The sequence below is a fragment of the Salmo salar genome, chromosome 11, assembly GCF_965601325.2.
Source record: "Salmo salar chromosome 11, fSalSal1, whole genome shotgun sequence".
NCBI lineage: Eukaryota > Metazoa > Chordata > Actinopteri > Salmoniformes > Salmonidae > Salmo > Salmo salar.
Window position 1 is genome coordinate 39477583 of NC_138301.1, and position 20607 is coordinate 39498189.

General features: G+C 46.6%; 1 protein-coding gene across 1 annotated transcript in view; it reads right to left on the bottom strand.

The window, feature by feature from the left end:
* Nucleotides 1-20607, bottom strand: part of LOC106562585 (elongator complex protein 4) — a 233697-nt gene that overhangs the window by 135940 nt on the left and 77150 nt on the right. The window contains exon 7 of the mRNA XM_045689523.2: nucleotides 14759-14947. Within this exon, the coding sequence (XP_045545479.1) occupies nucleotides 14759-14947 (189 nt within the window). The remainder of the gene's footprint in view (nucleotides 1-14758; nucleotides 14948-20607) is intronic.

Genomic DNA, 20607 nt, shown 5'->3' on the forward strand with positions numbered 1-20607 from the left:
GGGTAGTTGTTGAGGTCACATGGAGAAAGGTTTGGGGGTAGTTGTTGAGGTCACATGGAGAAAGGTGTGGGGGGGTAGTTGTTGAGGTCACATGGAGAAAGATGTGGGGGGTAGTTGTTGAGGTCACATGGAGAAAGGTGTGGGGGGGTAGTTGTTGAGGTCACATGGAGAAAGGTGTGTGGGGGGGTAGTTGTTGAGGTCACATGGAGAAAGGTGTGTGGGGGGGTAGTTGTTGAGGTCACATGGAGAAAGGTGTGTGGGGGGGTAGTTGTTGAGGTCACATGGAGAAAGGTGTGGGGGGGTAGTTGTTGAGGTCACATGGAGAAAGGTGTGGGGGGGTAGTTGTTGAGGTCACATGGAGAAAGGTGTGGGGGGGTAGTTGTTGAGGTCACATGGAGAAAGGTGTGGGGGTGTAGTTGTTGAGGTCACATGGAGAAAGGTGTGGGGGTGTAGTTGTTGAGGTCACATGGAGAAAGGTGTGGGGGGGTAGTTGAGGTCACATGGAGAAAGGTGTGGGGGGGTGGTTGTTGAGGTCACATGGAGAAAGGTGTGGGGGGGTAGTTGAGGTCACATGGAGAAAGGTGTGGGGGGGTAGTTGAGGTCACATGGAGAAAGGTGTGGGGGGGTAGTTGTTGAGGTCACATGGAGAAAGGTGTGGGGGGGTAGTTGTTGAGGTCACATGGAGAAAGGTGTGGGGGGGTAGTTGAGGTCACATGGAGAAAGGTGTGGGGGGGTAGTTGTTGAGGTCACATGGAGAAAGGTGTGGGGGGGTAGTTGAGGTCACATGGAGAAAGGTGTGGGGGGGTAAAGGTAAACATTAGGTGCAACAGGGAGGAGATGCTGCATAATATCTTTGTACCACATAAACACACAAGTAGAGAGATGTGTATATGTACACTCATGCACAAAGACAAACACACACGCAACATGCACACAAGAACACAAACACACAGTTGAAGGAGTGAAGGGGAGAGGATCGCTCGAGGAGGAGGGCTCCCCCTGCTGGTCAGATCTCCCTCTGTTGTGACAGCAGAGAACGAGGGAGAGAGAGGAATGCAGGGAGAGGGGGAGAGAGGGGGGGAAGAATGCAGAGAGAGAGGAACGCAGGGAAAGAGAGGGAGGGAGGGAGAGGGGAACGCAGGGAGAGAGGGACGCAGGGAGAGAGGGACGCAGGGAGAGAGGGAGAGAGGAAGAGAGGGACGCAGGGAGAGAGGAAGAGGGAGAGAGGGACGCAGGGAGAGAGGGACACAGGGAGAGAGGAAGAGGGAGAGAGGGACGCAGGGAGAGAGGGACGCAGGGAGAGAGGGAGAGAGGGACACAGGGAGAGAGGGACGCAGGGAGAGAGGAAGAGAGGGACGCAGGGAGAGAGGAAGAGAGGGACGCAGGGAGAGAGGAAGAGAGGGACGCAGGGAGAGAGGGACGCAGGGAGAGAGGGACGCAGGGAGAGAGGGAGAGAGGAATAGAGGGAGAGGGGGAGAGAGGGAGAGAGGAAGAGAGGAAGAGAGGGAGAGAGGGAGAGAGGAAGAGAGGAAGAGGGGGAGAGAGGGAGAGAGGAAGAGAGGGAGAGGGGGAGAGAGGAAGAGAGGGAGAGGGGGAGAGAGGAACGCAGAAAGAGAGGGAGAGAGGAACGCAGGAAGAGAGGGACACAGGGAGAGAGGGACGCAGGAAGAGATGAACACAGGGAGAGAGGAAGAGGGGGACACAGGGAGAGAGGAAGAGAGGAACGCAGGGAGAGAGGAAGAGAGGGACGCAGGGAGAGAGGAAGAGAGGGACGCAGGAAGAGAGGGACGCAGGAAGAGAGGAAGAGAGGGACGCAGGAAGAGAGGAACGCAGGGAGAGAGGAAGAGAGGGACGCAGGAAGAGAGGGACGCAGGAAGAGAGGAAGAGAGGGACGCAGGAAGAGAGGAACGCAGGGAGAGAGGAAGAGGGACACAGGGAGAGGGGAAGAGGGACACAGGGAGAGAGGAAGAGGGGGACACAGGGAGAGAGGAAGAGGGGGACACAGGGAGAGGGGAAGAGGGACACAGGGAGAGAGGAAGAGGGGGACACAGGGAGAGAGGAAGAGGGGGACACAAGGAGAGAGGAAGAGACGGACACAGGGAGAGAGGAAGAGGGGGACACAGGGAGAGAGGAAGAGACGGACACAGGGAGAGAGGAAGAGACGGACACAGGGAGAGAGGGACACAGGGAGAGAGGAAGAGAGGAACGCAGGGAGAGAGGAAGAGGGGGACATAGGGAGAGAGGAAGAGGGGGACACAGGAAGAGAGGAAGAGAGGAACGCAGGGATGGCGGGAGTCTTCTATTATTCATCTCCTCAGCCTCTTAAATCATTAACATCCTCCTCTCTGTGTTGGCTGCCTGCCACCGCCTGATGCAGTTTTCATGCCTTCCTGTCTTATCATCCTTTCTTGTTCTCCATCCTTTTCACTTGTGTTCTACTTTTAAAGTATGCATGTCCCCCCAGCCAGGCCTCAGAGCACTTAAAGGCTGAGGTCAGTCACACACAGAAATTAAACCCGGGGTGAGCAAAATTATTTAGCACACATTTTAATTGTACTGTTTAGAGGGGTGGGCCACCAATAGTGTGTGTGTGTGGTCTGTGATTTTAGGATGGCCAACTGAATGAACATCCTGTCTGTCTCCTCACTTTCCGATCTGCCACGTCAGCTTCTCCTTCACATACAGGTAACTGCCAAAATAAAGGAAACACAAACATAAAGTATCTTAATAGGGCATTGGGCCACCATGAGCCACCAGAACAACTTCAATGAGCCATGGCATAGATTCTACAAGTCTCTGGAAGTCTATTGGAGGGATGCGGCAACATTCTTTCACGATCAATTTCATAATTTGGGGTTTTGTTGATGGAAAATACGGTCTCAGTCGCTGCTCCAAAATCTCCCATAAGTATTCAACTGGGTTGAAATCTGGTGACACACCCTTTAAACCCCCTATGCTCCTTTGAGACCTCTCTTTCAAAGTCACTGAGATCTCTTCTTCTAGCCATAGTAGCCAAAATAACAGGCAACTGGGAATTTTTATACATGACCCTAAGCATGATGAGATGTTAATTGCTTAATTAACTCAAGAACCACATCTGTGTGGAAGCACCTGCTTTCAATATACAGTCGTGGCCAAAAGTTTTGAGAATGACACAAATATTAATTTTCACAAAGTCTGCTGCCTCAGTTTGTAGGATGTCAATTTGCATATACTCCAGAATGTTATAAAGATTGATCAGATGAATTGCAATTAATTGCAAAGTCCATCTTTGCCATGCAAATAAACTGAATCCCCCCAAAAAACATTTCCACTGCATTTCAGCCCTGCCACAAAAGGACCAGCTGACATAATGTCAGTGATTCTCTCGTTAACACAGGTGTGAGTGTTGACGAGGACAAGGCTGGAGATCACCCATTCATGCTGATTGAGTTCGAATAACAGACTGGAAGCTTCAAAAGGAGGGTAGTGCTTGGAATCATTGTTCTTCCTCTGTCAACCATGGTTACCTGCAGGGAAACACATGCCGTCATCATTGCTTTGCAGACAAAGGGCTTCACAGGCAAGGATATTGCTGCCAGTAAGATTGCACCTAAATCAACCATTTATAGGATCATCAAGAACTTCAAGGAGAGCGGTTCAATTGTTGTGAAGAAGGCTTCAGGGCGCCCAAGAAAGTCCAGCTAGCGCCAGGACCGTCTCCTAAAGTTGATTCAGCTGTGGGATCGGGGCACCACCAGTACAGAGCTTGCTCTGGAATGGCAGCAGGCAGGTGTTAGTGCATCTGCACGCACAGTGAGGTGAAGACTTTTGGAGGATGGCCTGGTGTCAAGAAGGGCAGCAAAGAAGCCACTTCTCTCCAGGAAAAACATCAGGGACAGACTGACATTCTGCAAAAGGTACAGGGATTGGACTGCTGAGGACTGGGGTAAAGTCATTTTCTCTGATGAATCCCCTTTCCGATTGTTTGGGGAATCTGGAAAAAAAGCTTGTCTGGAGAAGACAAGGTGAGCACTACCATCAGTCCTGTGTCATGCCAACAGTAAAGCATCCTGAGACCATTCATGTGTGGGGTTGCTTCTCAGCCAAGGGAGTGGGCTCACTCATAATTTTGCCTAAGAACACAGCCATGAATAAAGAATGGTACCAACACATCCTCCGAGAGCAACTTCTCCCAACCATCCAGGAACAGTTTGGTGACGAACAAGGTCTTTTCCAGCATGATGGAGCACCTTGCCATAAGGCAAAAGTGATAACTAAGTGGCTCGGGGAACAGAACATCGATATTTTGGGTCCATGGCCAGGAAACTCCCCAGACCTTAATCCCATTGAGAACTTGTGGTCAATCCTCAAGAGGCGGGTAGACAAACAAAACCCCACAAATTAAATTCTGACAAACTCCAAGCATTGATTATGCAAGAATGGGCTGCCATCAGTCAGGATGTGGCCCAGAAGTTAATTGACAGCATGCCAGGGCGGATTGCAGAGGTCTTGAAAAAGAAGGGTTAACACTGCAAATATTGACTCTTTGCATCAACTTCATGTAATTGTCAATAAAAGCCTTTGACACTTATGAAATGCTTGTAATTATACTTCAGTATTCCATAGTAACATCTGACAAAAATATCTAAAGACACTGAGGCAGCAAACCTTGTGGAAATTAATATTTGCGTCATTGTGAAAACTTTTGGCCACGACTGTACTATGAATGCCTCATTTACTCAAGTGTTTCCCTGATTTTGGCAGTTACCTGTAGGTCATCAGACAACATATCACAATCAATAAACCAAATGCCGATTTATTGCAGTTATCCTTTCCCCTATATACAGTGCATTGACATAGGTGCATTCAAATGTGTCTGTGTCCACTTGTTTGTACAAATGTATTAGGCGCTATGAGTGTGTTTACTTCATGTTGTGTATGAGCCTGAGAGTGTAGGTGTTAGACTATGTGTGTGTGTTAACACAAATATTGGTCTGTGTTATGTAGTAAACAGTAGTATGTTAATCAGTTGCGAATTGAACATGTAAATCTCGATGGGGCAACTTTTTTTTAATGCATGCCAGCAAACCCACTACACTAGATACATTAATTGCACTACAATGGTGACAAAACGATGCTCACAAACTGTTAGGGCCTACATAAAGCTGTCCCAACACCTTACCACTGCTACACCTGGCTATCAGCAGAGCATTGTCTGGCAGCAAAACAGTTCATTCAGACTCATGTATTGCCTTTTAAAAAAACATAGCTGACTTGCTTAAACAAATGTGGTTTCTACTGACAATTGATATGTACAAACTATGGCATAAGGGGAGGACAAGCTGATAAGAGGCAATCTAATTTCGATTAAGACATTAATGAGCGAGCGACGACGGACGTAGTCAATATAACTATTTGTTCAGCACTTTTGAAATGTACAGCGACAGAATTGAGAACACGGGCCGTTCTTACAGTATTGTCCCTGTACAACAAGTCAGAACCGTAGGATAAATAAAGGGGGCATATAAGCAGACAGTGAATGCTCTTACAATATTCAATGATTACATCTCTCTAACACAGGCTATAGGCTACATGTGCACCAGCAAGTCAGAACAGTAGGCGACATTAGGAGGGGAAACGGGACCAAATTATTAGGGTGAGGCACATGGGCTACTAACAACACGACATACAATTAGTATTACTTTCTTAGCTACATATCTCCCTGGCATATTACATCATTTATAGAGCAGCATACAAGACATTTTTGGACTCACCTTGTTGTGCTGTGCTCACTTGAACAGGAAGGTGGCGCGACGGCCCTTCAAGAGCAAAGTTTGTTATCAAACTTTGTCATCAAATTCTGGCATTCTCTGGATTTATGGTGCTTTCAAGACAACTGGGGTTGAATCATGATGACGTCAGTGACCTTCAGGTCGGAGCTCTAGAAAGAGGCCAGAGTTCCCGACTTGCAATTCTGAGTTGGATGACCGTTCAACATGTATTTTCCCTGTATGAGCTTGTTTTTTTCAGAGTTCGCAGTTGTCTTGAATTCACAAAAATCACATTTCACAGTTCTGAGATTCCAGTTGTTTTGAGCAAGGCAGAAGTCATGCTGGACTGACACCATGGCCAATGTTGAGTGTTTATCTTTTTAAGCTTGGAAAAGAGACCCTTAAACCCAGACTTAGGACCACACACCCACCCCACTGAATAGCAGGCTAGTGACAGGCTAGATTGTCGACTTCATTCATGATGACTGCTAGCCTGCTAGCTAACATTTTGTCCAATCAAAGCTGCTGTAGATAGTTGAAGTACATCTAAATAAATCTAAAGTCAATTCCTGACATTTAATACTAGCAAATATTCCCTGTCTTAGGTCAGTTAGGATCACCACTTTATTTTAAGAATGTGAAATGTCAGAATAATAGTAGAGAGAATGATTTATTTCAGCTTTTATTTCTTTCATCACATTCCCAGTGGGTCAGAAGTTTACATACACTCAATTAGTATTTGGTAGCATTGCCTTTAAATTGTTTAACTTGGGTCAAACATTTTGGGTAGCCTTCCACAAGCTTCCCACAATAAGTTGGGTGAATTTTGGCCCATTCCTCCTGACAGAGCTGGTGTAACTGAGTCAGGTTTTTTTAGGCCTCCTTGCACGCATACACTTTTTCAGTTCTGCCCACACATTTTCTATAGGATTGAGGTCAGGGCTTTGTGATGGCCACTCCAATACCTTGAATTTGTTGTCCTTAAGCCATTTTGCCACATCTTTGGAAGTATGCTTGGGGTCATTGTCCATTTGGAAGACCCATTTGTGACCAAGCTTTAACGTCCTGACTGATGTCTTGAGATGTTGCTTCAATATATTCACATCATTTTCCTCCCTCATGATGCCATCTATTTTGTGAAGTGCACCAGTCCCACCTGCAGAAAAGCACCCCCACAACATGATGCTGCCACCCCCGTGCTTCACGGTTGGGATGGTGTTCTTCAGCTTGCAAGTCTCCCCCTTTTTCCTCCAAACGTAACGATGGTCATTATGGCCAAACAGTTCTATTTTTGTTTCATCAGACCAGAGGACATTTCTCTAAAAAGTACAATCTTTGTCCCCATGTGCAGTTGCAAACCATAGTCTGGCTTTTTTATGGCGGTTTTGGAGCAGTGGCTTCTTCCTTGCTGAGCGGCCTTTCAGGTTATGTCGATATAGGACTCGTTTTACTGTGGATATAGATACTTTTGTACCTGTTTCCTTCAGCATCTTCACAAGGTCCTTTGCTGTTGATCTGGGATTGATTTGCACTTTTTGCGCCAAAGTACGTTCATCTCTAGGGGACAGAACAAGTCTCCTTCCTGAGCGATATGACAGCTGCGTGGTCCCATGGTGTTTATACTTGCGTACTATTGTTTGTACAGATAAACGTGGTACCTTCAGGCGTTTGGAAATTTCTCCCAAGGATGAACTGAGGTCTTGGCAGATATCTTTTGATTTTCCCATGATGTCAAGCAAAGAGGCACTGAGTTTGAAGGTAGGCCTTAAAATACAACCACAGGAACACCTCCAATTGACTCAAATTATGTCAATTAGCCTATAAGAAGCTTCTAAAGCCATGACATAATTTTCTGGAATTTTACAAGCTGTTTAAAGGCACAGTCAACTTAGTGTATGTAAACGTCTGACCCACTGGAATTGTGATACAGTGAGTTATAAGTGAAATAATCTGTCTGTAAACAATCCCACGACGCCAGGACTGCGGAGTCAATCACCACCTTCCGGAGACACCTGAAACCCCACCTCTTTAAGGAATACCTAGGATAGGATAAAGTAATCCTTCTAAGCCCCCCCCCTCCCCCCTAAAACATTTAGATGCACTATTGTAAAGTGGTTGTTCCACTGGATATCATAAGGTGAATGCACCAATTTGTAAGTTGCTCTGGATAAGAGCGTCTGCTAAATGACTTAAATGTAAAATGTAAATGTAAACAATTGTTGGAAGAATTACTTGTGTTATGCACAAAGTAGATGTCCTAACCGACTTGCCAAACCTATAGTTTGTTAACAAGAAATTTGTGGAGTGGTTGAAAATCGAGTTTTAATGACTCCAACCTAAGTGTATGTAAATTTCCGACTTCAACTATATGTGATTTGACGTAATTTTATCTGTGGCCAATGACCTTAAATCTCCTTGGATGGGCACTTCTAATGTAACTCTAAGGCAGCACCCAAGGGGCATGAATTACGAGCTCTACCCTTAGATTTGGCGGTGACGTAGTGTCCCCATGAGTGACAGAACACTGAGCCAATCATGGCGCAACGAGAGAACATTACCAACCCCTATGTTCTGTATTTTCCACTGGCTGCCCCTCCACCACAGAAAGCATTGAGCTAGGCTGAAACACCTGCATTTTGGAGCTGGCTTACTCAAGAAAGCAAAAAAGAGACCAAGTTTGTACGCGGCTTTATTAACTCAATAATTATTAAAACATTTTACATTGTTTCCAAACTGATATGTGACACGTATTAATGTTAACATTACATGCAAAACATGCGTGCCCCAAAAATAATATATATTATTATTATTTTTAGCTAGAAAGGTAGGGATCAAAACTAGTGGGGCTCTGAATGACAGGTGTGTGTGATGAGCAAGGGGACCGAGGTCCTGATTAAAGTTTCAGGTGGACTGTGGCACTGGGTGGTGTGAGGAGGCTTTCTGTGCATCACTCTTCCTCCCTGGGTGTTTAATAATGGATAGAGCAGCCAGTGTAGCCCAACTAGCACCACTGCTGCCAGTCTAGACTGTCTGTGGCTGAGAGAGACCAGACTAACCAACGAGCCCCACACTGCTGCCAGTCTAGACTGTCTGTGGCTGAGAGAGACCAGACTAACCAACTAGCTAAATACAGCTTCCTCTATCACAGTCACGTGATGCTATACCTCCAAAATCATGTGGTTGTTACAGGGTGGAGAAGGATAGAGAATCAGGCCAGAGACGGACAGTCAGTGGTCACTCCCATCAGAGAAGGCATCGTTGTCCATACTACCTCTCAGGACAGGGTTAAGGAGTACCGGGTAGGGACGGGAACATACCATTATCGCAATTCTTGTTAGTATTGTGGCAAGGAAACAAAACACAAAGTGGATTTAACTTATTTTGGAAAACAGCCCAAATGTTGGAAACATTATGAAAATGTTATCAAAATTATTATTTTGATATAAATGATCAAAAGCTCATTATGATGTCATCTAGAGTCCCATGTATTTATGTTCCAAGCTATAGCACACAATATTTACATACTGCAGGTTTTTAAAGCACCAAAGAGTTTGGTCTGCTTCGTGTTTGAATTTCTGCCATGGAAAAAATATTTTGGTGCGATCTTCCAAATGCCTGTCTCTGAAGAATCAAGGTAAAAAAACAACAACTGCTTTTATGAGCGTTTCGTCTTTTTGGCTTTGTGTCCTTTGCTCCTTCTGTGCTGTGTTCACTGTGCCCCTTCCCCCTGGCACACAGACACCGTGCCCCTTCCCCCTGGCACACAGACACCGTGCCCCTTCCCCCTGGCCCACAGACACCGTGCCCCTTCCCCCTGGCCCACAGACACCGTGCCCCTTCCCCCTGGCCCACAGACACCGTGCCCCTTCCCCCTGGCCCACAGACACCGTGCCCCTTCCCCCTGGCCCACAGACACCGTGCCCCTTCCCCCTGGCCCACAGACACCGTGCCCCTTCCCCCTGGCCCACAGACACCGTGCCCCTTCCCCCTGGCCCACAGACACCGTGCCCCTTCCCCCTGGCCCACAGACACCGTGCCCCTTCCCCCTGGCACACAGACACCGTGCCCCTTCCCCCTGGCCCACAGACACCGTGCCCCTTCCCCCTGGCACACAGACACCGTGCCCCTTCCCCCTGGCCCACAGACACCGTGCCCCTTCCCCCTGGCCCACAGACACCGTGCCCCTTCCCCCTGGCCCACAGACACCGTGCCCCTTCCCCCTGGCCCACAGACACCGTGCCCCTTCCCCCTGGCACACAGACACCGTGCCCCTTCCCCCTGGCACACAGACACCGTGCCCCTTCCCCCTGGCCCACAGACACCGTGCCCCTTCCCCCTGGCCCACAGACACCGTGCCCCTTCCCCCTGGCCCACAGACACCGTGCCCCTTCACCCTGGCACACAGACACAAAGCCCCTTCCCCCTGGCACACAGACACCGAGCCCCTTCCCCTGCCACTCACAACAAAGATGAAAGATCATCTTCTTGCCCTCTGACAACAAGCAGTTTCAACTATCTATTTGCATTTGAGGTTTGGTCCAACAGAATCAGTAGATTCCCCTTCTAACTATCCCCTTTTAATGTCTCAACTCCCAAAATGTAGAACAGACCCTACTAAAACGAGTGTATCAATGAACATGATCATGGAAAATGTATGCGCAGTTTCTGTTGGGCGAAGCATTGCGGTAGCACACACAGCTTGCTAGCTAGCGGTCTAGTCTGTGTTTTATAAAATGTGCAATAAGCAAAAAAAGACACAGTTATATAAGGAATTGCCAACTCGTTCTCATTCTGAGAAATAAGCATCATCTTATCCAGGAAGGCCACTTGATTTGAACATGTAAACAAAGTGAACAGGCTATGTGGTTAAAACAGACAGACAGGAGGGTGTATTCATAACTGTTCAACCTTGTTAGCAAACAAACTGATCCTAGTTGGCTAGACTTTAAATATAAAGATTAGCTGGCTACTCACTAGCATGTGGTGCTTGATAGATAGGTCTCATAAATAGTGTTAATCTTCTATAATGTCTGCTACCAGAAGTTAGTTCATTACTACTGGATGTGCATTATGCCTGGTTCTGGTTACATTTGGAACAAAAAGGGCATTTTCATAGACAGACTTGAAAGACAGATCAGCGATTATTGGGTTAAACTACATTGATCAAATAAAGGTTAAACTACATTGATCAAATCATTAAATTATTAGTGTTTCTTATGGTTGCGGAAGGCTTATATTTAGCCTAGATATAATTTTATAAGCCCTGAATTGATTAGATTATTGCTGACTGTTTGAAATGCAGTGTATTTGACCTGAAATTGTGCAACAAAGCTTAGAGAAAATGTTTAAAAAATATACTTTATATCATGAAATCGCCCATAAATTACAAAAAAATACAAATAAATGAAGATATGCTTTTTAGGCCATATCGCCCAGCCCTACATCAGATCGGTCTGGATGTCTGTTCTAGTGAGTGTGTTTCTATGGCTGAGTTTCTGGGAGAGCCACCGTCTGCCATATGTCCCAGCAGATGACTCTACCACCTCCACACTGAGGGTCCAGAGTAAGGACACACACACACACACACACACACACACACACACACACACACACACACACAAAGTAGTCAAACTTAGGCAGGAAATGCCAACAACGAACAGTGAGCAATTGTATAAAAAACAAATAATGAAAGATGAGTATTGTAAGTTTGAAGTGTGGGAGAGGTGAACAAATGATTGTTATCGATCAATAATGACAAACTTCCTGGCACTGAGAACGGTAACTAACTCTATAGCTACACCTATCTGTCATATTTTTAATCTGAGCCTAGAGGAAAGTCTTTGTCCTCAGGCCTGGAGGGAAGCCAAAGTCATTCTGCTACCCAACAGTGGTAAAGTGGCCTTTACTGGTTCTAACAGCAGACCTATCAGCTTGCTGCCAGCTCTTAGCAAACTGTTGAAAAAATTATGTTTGACCAAATACAATGCTATTTCTCTGTAAACAAATGAACAACAGACTTTCAGCATGCTTATAGAGAAGGGCACTCAACATGTACTGCACTGACACAAATGATGATTGGTTGAAAGACATTGATAATAAGAAGATTGTGGGAACTGTACTGTTAGATTTCAGTGTAGCCTTTGATATTATTGACCATAACCTATGGTTGAGAAAACATATGTGTTATTTCTTTTCAACTTCTGCCATATCGTGGATTCAGAGCTATCTATCTAATTTAACTCAGAGGGTTTTCTTTAATGGAAGCTTCTCGAATGTCAAACATGTAAAGTGTGGTGTACCGCAGGGCAGCTCTCTAGGCCCTCTACTCTTCTCTATTTTTACCAATGACCTGCCACTGGCATTAAACAAAGCATGTGTGTCCATGTATACTAATTATTCAACCATATACGCGTCAGCAACCACAGCTAATGAAGTCACTGAAACCCTTAACAAAGAGTTGGAGTCAGTTTTGGAATGGGTGGTCAGTAATAAACTGGTCCTGAACATCTATAAAACTAAGAGCATTGTATTTGGTACAAATCATTCCCTAAGTTCTAGACCTCAGCTGAATCTGGTTACTTGGTGTTACCTTAGATTGTTAACGGTCATGGTCAGAACATATTAATTCAATGGTTGTAAAGATGGGGAGAGGTCTGTCCGCAATAAAGAGATGTTCTGCTTTTTTGACACCACACTCCACAAAGCAACTCCTGCAGCTGGCCCAACAGAGCGTCACGTCTTGCTCTTCATTGTAATCAGAGGGCTAATATTAATACTGTGCTTGACAGTCTGTCTTGGCTAAGAGTTGAGGAAAGACTGAATGTTTCTTTTATTTGAATATTCAATTTACACACAGCACTGACACACATTTACCCCACTAGACATGCAACCAGAGGACTTTTCACAGTCCCCAAGCCCAGAACAAATTCTAAGAAATGTACAGTATTATACAGAGCCATGAGTGCATGGATCTCCTATCTCATATAGCGTGCAAGTGAACAACAAACCTGGTTTGAAAAAAACAAATAAAGCAACACCTCACGGGGCGAAGCCTCTCCCCCATGTGACCTACTTGTTGTGGGTATGTACTGACATGTATGTGGAACTGATAGATGAACACACACTACATGTTCATGTTTTAAATATATGGAAATTCTTGTCTTTTTCGTTATGTGTCGGACCCCATATAAGAATAGCTGTCGCCATTGGCATCGGCTAATGGGGATCCTAATAAATCTAATCAAATAGAACACACAGAATATGTATAGATGCATGTCATTACTGCAACAACAACCACCAACAAAGAGGTTCAAATCAAATGTGTATAAGTCACATGCTTCGTAAACAACAGGTGTAGACTAACAGTGAAATGGTCCTCTGAATGCAGTGAACAGTCCATTAGAGCCTAAGCCACATGCCATCCCTGCTTGTCCAATGGATGAATGGCTGAGGACTCCCAGAATAAGAGTCCAACATAGAGCCTTGTCCCATTGAGAGACTGGGTGGCTAAGCCAACATAGAGCCTTGTCCCATTGAGAGACTGGGTGGCTAAGCCAACATCGAGCCTTGTCCCATTGAGAGACTGGGTGGCTAAGCCAACATAGAGCCTTGTCCCATTGAGAGACTGGGTGGCTAAGCCAACATAGAGCCTTGTCCCATTGAGAGACTGGGTGGCTAAGCCAACATAGTGCCTTGTCCCATTGAGAGACTGGGTGGCTAAGCCAACATCGAGCCTTGTCCCATTGAGAGACTGGGTGGCTAAGCCAACATCGAGCCTTGTCCCATTGAGAGACTGGGTGGCTAAGCCAACATCGAGCCTTGTCCCATTGAGAGACTGGGTGGCTAAGCCAACATCGAGCCTTGTCCCATTGAGAGACTGGGTGGCTAAGCCAACATCGAGCCTTGTCCCATTGAGAGACTGGGTGGCTAAGCCAACATCGAGCCTTGTCCCATTGAGAGACTGGGTGGCTAAGCCAACATAGAGCCTTGTCCCATTGAGAGACTGGGTGGCTAAGCCAACATAGAGCCTTGTCCCATTGAGAGACTAGGTGGCTAAGCCAACATAGTGCCTTGTCCCATTGAGAGACTGGGTGGCTAAGCCAACATCGAGCCTTGTCCCATTGAGAGACTGGGTGGCTAAGCCAACATAGTGCCTTGTCCCATTGAGAGACTAGGTGGCTAAGCCAACATAGTGCCTTGTCCCATTGAGAGACTGGGTGGCATTGCCCACAAGGTCAAGAGGCCCAGTCAAAACAAAAGGGGGCAATGTAGCGGCCCACTGAGGACAGGGCAGAGTAGCCTCCAGTAGGCCCAACACACACACGGGCGGACGAACGGACGTGTGCGCACACACACACACACACACACACACACACACACACACACACACACACACACACACACACACACACACACACACACACACACACACACACACACACACACACACAAAGTGGACCCCTCTTTCAATTCTGAAACAGTGAGACCCACTGGCTTCATATGACCACATACTGTAGTCTAACCCTGGTGACGCTGTGCTCCAGGGTGTTGACCATACACATACTGTAGTCTAACCCTGGTGACGCTGTGCTCCAGGGTGTTGACCATACACATACTGTAGTCTAACCCTGGTGACGCTGTGCTCTAGGGTGTTGACCATACACATACTGTAGTCTAACCCTGGTGACGCTGTGCTCCAGGGTGTTGACCATACACATACTGTAGTCTAACCCTGGTGACGCTGTGCTCCAGGGTGTTGACCATACACATACTGTAGTCTAACCCTGGTGACGCTGTGCTCCAGGGTGTTGACCATACACATACTGTAGTCTAACCCTGGTGACACTGTGATCCAGGGTGTTGATTCCTGTTAACAGCACTACTGATAATCCATAGAACAATGTTACAATGTGAAAGGTGATGAACATGAATTGAAAATGCTGGGTTGCATGTGACACACCTACGTGCCCTTTGTGACACTCTTAGTGCATGGCACATACTCTTACCTGGATGAGGTGTGAGGGCACGGTAACCACGGCGACAGAGAGCGATGACCTCAGCATGGCCCGAAGGCCGTAAAGGAAGGTGGTGAGGGCGTGGCCGTGGCTTGGGTTTTCACGGCAACATAGGTCGTCACCCCACAGGGCGGAGCCGAGGGAGTGCAGCCCGATTCGTAGGATGTTCCGTGACTTGGTCTGAGAGAGAGAGAGAGAGAAGAGAGAGAGAGAGAGGAGAGAGAGGAGAGAGAGAAACACAGAGACAGAGAGAGACAGAGAGAGAGGAGAGAGAGGAGAGAGAGAAACACAGAGACAGAGAGAGACAGAGAGAGACAGAGAGATACTGAGAGTCTTGATATATACAGTGCATGTAAGGAATTATCATGGAGTTCCATGCCTCATATGTTGTTGAAATGACACATTATCATTGCATTTTTAACAAAAATATTGGGCATGTGTCTATGACCGTAGAGAAGACATATTATATTTCTGTTGGTAATTAAAACCCCTCACGTTGTGGTAGTAAACAAAACAGTGCAGAGTTTACAGACACTAGCAGCCCAACAGGACAGGAGAGTCTGCTCACCAGCACAGACCATCGGAACACAGCCGCCAAACGTGATTGGACACAACTGCCCAATCACAGAGGCCATCTGACAGGGGCACAATGGACCTGTCAGACAGGATTCCAATATGGCCGCCACCCAGAAACGCCGGCACATTCTTGGCACCAGAACGAGGCTGGCCGGCCAAGGGGGGCCGTGGGGAGGGGTGGTGGACGGAGGGGTAGAGTGTTACCCTCAAAGTCTTGCCCACCCTCACAAAACACCCTAAGACTATAGAATAAAGTTTCTCCCTGCTTTGGTGTTTCCCTTTTTCTCAGTCTCTCGCTTTTCCTTACGTCCCAGCATGCTTTTCTCTATTCTCTCATCCCTCTTACCCTGCCTCTTTCTATGCCCTCTCTCTTTCTCTCCTCTCGTCCATTGATCTAGGGCCTTTTTCAGCTTTGGTGCTATCTAAGATAAATAAACCTCATTGTTACTGGGAGTTTCCACTGTTGGCCTTGCACAATCCCAAGGGAGGGGTATCACTCTTCTGTCCTCTTCCCTCTCCCTCTCTCTCTTTCTCCTCCTCTTCCTGACCAACTTAGTCAATCACTCATTCCTGTTGTCTTTCTCCTTTTCTATTCTCTCACACGTTTATCCCTGACTCACTTCCTGTCTGCTTGTATGTGTGTCAGAGACATCCCACCACAGTTCATCAGACCCCTGGGCCCCAGTGGGAAGGGAACCATGGTAACATGCCAGAAGCTGTTTAGTACTCCTATAGGGAGAAGCCGTTTAGTACTCCTATAGGGAGAAGCCGTTTAGTACTCCTACAGGGAGAAGCCGTTTAGTACTCCTACAGGGAGAAGCCGTTTAGTACTCCTATAGAGAGAAGCCGTTTAGTACTCCTACAGGGAGAAGCCGTTTAGTACTCCTACAGGGAGAAGCCGTTTAGTACTCCTACAGGGAGAAGCCGTTTAGTACTCCTACAGGGAGAAGCCGTTTAGTACTCCTACAGGGAGAAGCCGTTTAGTACTCCTACAGGGAGAAGCCGTTTAGTACTCCTACAGGGAGAAGCCGTTTAGTACTCCTACAGGGAGAAGCCGTTTAGTACTCCTACAGGGAGAAGCCGTTTAGTACTCCTACAGGGAGAAGCCGTTTAGTACTCCTACAGGGAGAAGCCGTTTAGTACTCCTACAGGGAGAAGCCGTTTAGTACTCCTATAGGGAGAAGCCGTTTAGTACTCCTATAGGGAGAAGCCGTTTAGTACTCCTATAGGGAGAAGCCGTTTAGTACTCCTATAGAGAGAAGCTGTTTAGTACTCCTATAGGGAGGAGCTGTTTAGTACTCCTATAGGGAGGAGCTGTTTAGTACTCCTATAGGGAGGAGCTGTTTAGTACTCCTATAGGGAGGAGCTGTTTAGTACTCCTATAGGGAGTCGGGGAACAGTGCCAGAACACAGTCCAAACCCACCAACCAGAGCCCCACCATACAGCCAAGCTGTTCTGCCCCAGAATAAAAGACCCTGACAGTCAAGCCAGAAAACACCAAAATATAGCAAAGAAGGACATCTAGGGCCCAAAGAGACTACATTATGAAGTGATAATATTATGCCTGGTTTCTGTAGCCAACATCCAAGGCAAACAGTATGAGCAGGGCGGTAAACACACACACACACACACACACACACACACACACACACACACACACACACACACACACACACACACAGTCTTGCCTATACTGGAAATTCTTGTGACGGTGCCCACGTCCATCTGTGCCTGTCTGCATTCCTCTGCTCTGCCAAAAGCGCTTTGATGATGTCAGTGCTTAATCTGGCGAATGATTGACAGCGCTGGGTCAGGGGGGGGTAATCCTGTGTGTGAGTGACAGGAGGGGGGGGGGGGGGCTCCAGGTGAGGAGCAGAGGGGTCACAGTATCTCTCCACAGGTCCACACACCTCAGTGGAAAAACTCAAATTGAAACACCGAGAGAGACAGATGGCAGTACTGACATTCTGAAGAGGATTGATAATCATTAAAAACAAAGATATGTTTCAAAATGACACACACACACACACACACACACACACACACACACACACACACACACACACACACACACACACACACACACACACACACACACACACACACACACACACACACACACACACACACACACACAGCTGTCTGCTCTGCTGCCAGCATCACCATAACACTGATGAAGTCAAGTCATTCTAGTCAGGTGAGAGGAATTAACATGGTAACTTGAAGAGGGGTGATGGGAAGGGCAATTATTTTATATGAAAGAGAGGATAGCAAACATTGGAGAGGAGCAGGTTAGAGTATAGCTAACAGTAGAGAGGAGCAGGTTAGAGTATAGCTAACAGTAGAGAGGAGCAGGTTAGAGTATAGCTAACATTGGAGAGGAGCAGGTTAGAGTATAGCTAACAGTAGAGAGGAGCAGGTTAGAGTATAGCTAACAGTAGAGAGGAGCAGGTTAGAGTATAGCTAACAGAGGAGAGGAGCAGGTTAGAGTATAGCTAACAGAGGAGAGGAGCAGGTTAGAGTATAGCTAACAGTGGAGAGGAGCAGGTTAGAGTATAGCTAACAGGAGAGAGGAGCGGGTTAGAGCATAGCTAACAGTAGAGAGGAGCAGGTTAGAGCATAGCTAACAGAGGAGAGGAGCAGGTTCGAGTATAGCTAACAGAGGAGAGGAGCATGTTAGAGTATAGCTAACAGTGGAGAGGAGCAGGTTAGAGTATAGCTAACAGTGGAGAGGAGCAGGTTAGAGTATAGCTAAGAGGAGAGAGGAGCAGGTTAGAGCATAGCTAACAGTAGAGAGGAGCAGGTTAGAGTATAGCAGGATGGGTATAGCTAACAGTAGAGAGGAGCAGGTTAGAGTATAGCTAACAGTAGAGAGGAGCAGGTTAGAGCATAGCTAACAGTAGAGAGGAGCAGGTTAGAGTATAGCTAACAGTAGAGAGGAGCAGGTTAGAGTATAGCTAACTGTAGAGAGGAGCAGGTTAGAGTATAGCTAACTGTAGAGAGGAGCAGGTTAGAGTATAGCTAACAGTGGAGAGAAGCAGGTTAGAGTATAGCTAACAGAAGAGAGGAGCAGGTTAGAGTATAGCTAACAGTAGAGAGGAGCATGTTAGAGTATAGAAGGTTAGAGAATAGCTAACAGTAGAGAGGAGCAGGTTAGAGTATAGCTAACAGTAGAGAGGAGCATGTTAGAGTATAGGAGGTTAGAGTATAGCTAACAGTAGAGAGGAGCAGGTTAGAGTATAGCTAACAGAGGAGAGGAGCAGGTTAGAGTATAGCTAACAGTAGAGAGGAGCATGTTAGAGTATAGGAGGTTAGAGTATAGCTAACAGTAGAGAGGAGCAGGTTAGAGTATAGCTAACAGTAGAGAGGAGCAGGTTAGAGTATAGCTAACAGAGGAGAGGAGCAGGTTAGAGTATAGCTAACAGTAGAGAGGAGCAGGTTAGAGTATAGCTAACAGAGGAGAGGAGAAGGTTAGAGTATAGCTAACAGAGGAGAGGAGCAGGTTAGAGTATAGCTAACAGTAGAGAGGAGCAGGTTAGAGTATAGCTAACAGTAGAGAGGAGCAGGTTAGAGTATAGCTAACAGAGGAGAGGAGCAGGTTAGAGTATAGCTAACAGAGGAGAGGAGCAGGTTAGAGTATAGCTAACAGTAGAGAGGAGCAGGTTAGAGCATAGCTAACAGTAGAGAGGAGCAGGTTAGAGCATAGCTAACAGTAGAGAGGAGCAGGTTAGAGCATAGCTAACAGTAGAGAGGAGCAGGTTAGAGCATAGCTAACAGTAGAGAGGAGCAGGTTAGAGCATAGCTAACAGTAGAGAGGAGCAGGTTAGAGTATAGCTAACAGTAGAGAGGAGCAGGTTAGAGTATAGCTAACAGTAGAGAGGAGCAGGTTAGAGTATAGCTAACTGTAGAGAGGAGCAGGTTAGAGTATAGCTAACAGTGGAGAGAAGCAGGTTAGAGTATAGCTAACAGAAGAGAGGAGCAGGTTAGAGTATAGCTAACAGTGGAGAGGAGCAGGTTAGAGTATAGAAGGTTAGAGAATAGCTAACAGTAGAGAGGAGCAGGTTAGAGTATAGCTAACAGTAGAGAGGAGCAGGTTAGAGTATAGCTAACAGTAGAGAGGAGCAGGTTAGAGTATAGCTAACATTGGAGAGGAGCAGGTGAGAGTATAGCTAACATTGGAGAGGAGCAGGTTAGAGTATAGCTAACAGTAGAGAGGAGCAGGTTAGAGTGTAGCTCGCATTGGAGAGGAGCAGGTTAGAGTATAGCTAACAGTAGAGAGGAGCAGGTTAGAGGATAGCTAACAGTAGAGAGGAGCAGGTTAGAGGATAGATAACAGAGGAGAGGAGCAGGTTAGAGAATAGCTAACAGTGGAGAGGAACAGGTTAGAGTATAGCTAACAGATGAGTGGAGCAGGTTAGAGTATAGCTAAAAGAAGAGAGGAGTAGGTTAGAGTATAGAAGGTTAGAGTACAGCTAACAGCAGAGAGGAGCAGGGTAGAGTATAGCTAACAGTGGAGAGGAGCAGGTTAGAATATAGAAGGTTAGAGTATACCTAACAGCAGCGAGGAGCAGGTTAGAGTATAGAAGGTTAGAGTATAGCTAACAGCAGCGAGGAGCAGGTTAAAGTATAGAGGTTAGAGTATAAATAACAGCAGCGAGGAGCAGGTTAGAGTATAGCTAACAGTGGAGAGGAGCAGGTTAGAGTATAGCTAAAAGTGGAGAGGAGCAGGTTAGAGTATAGAAGGTTAGAGTATACCTAACAGCAGCGATGAGCAGGTTAGAGTATAGAAGTTTAGAGTATAGCTAACAACAGCGAGGAGCAGGTTAGAGTATAGAAGGTTAGAGTATAAATAACAGCAGCGAGGAGCAGGTTAGAGTATAGCTAACGGTGGAGAGGAGCAGGTTAGAGTATAGCTAACAGTAGAGAGGAGCAGGTTAGAGTATAGCAGGATGGGTATAGCTAACAGCAGAGAGGAGCAGGTTAGAGTATAGCTAACAGTGGAGAGGAGCAGGTTAGAGTACAGCTAACAATAGAGAGGAGCAGGTTAGAGTATAGCTAAAAGTAGAGAGGAGCAGGTTAGAGTATAGCAGGATGGGTATAGCTAACAGCAGAGAGGAGCAGGTTAGAGTATAGCTAACAGAGGAGAGGAGCAGGTTAGAGTATAGCTAACAGAGGGGAGGAGCAGGTTAGAGTATAGCTAACAGTGGAGAGGAGCAGGTTAGAGTATAGCAGGATGGGTATAGCTAACAGCAGAGAGGAGCAG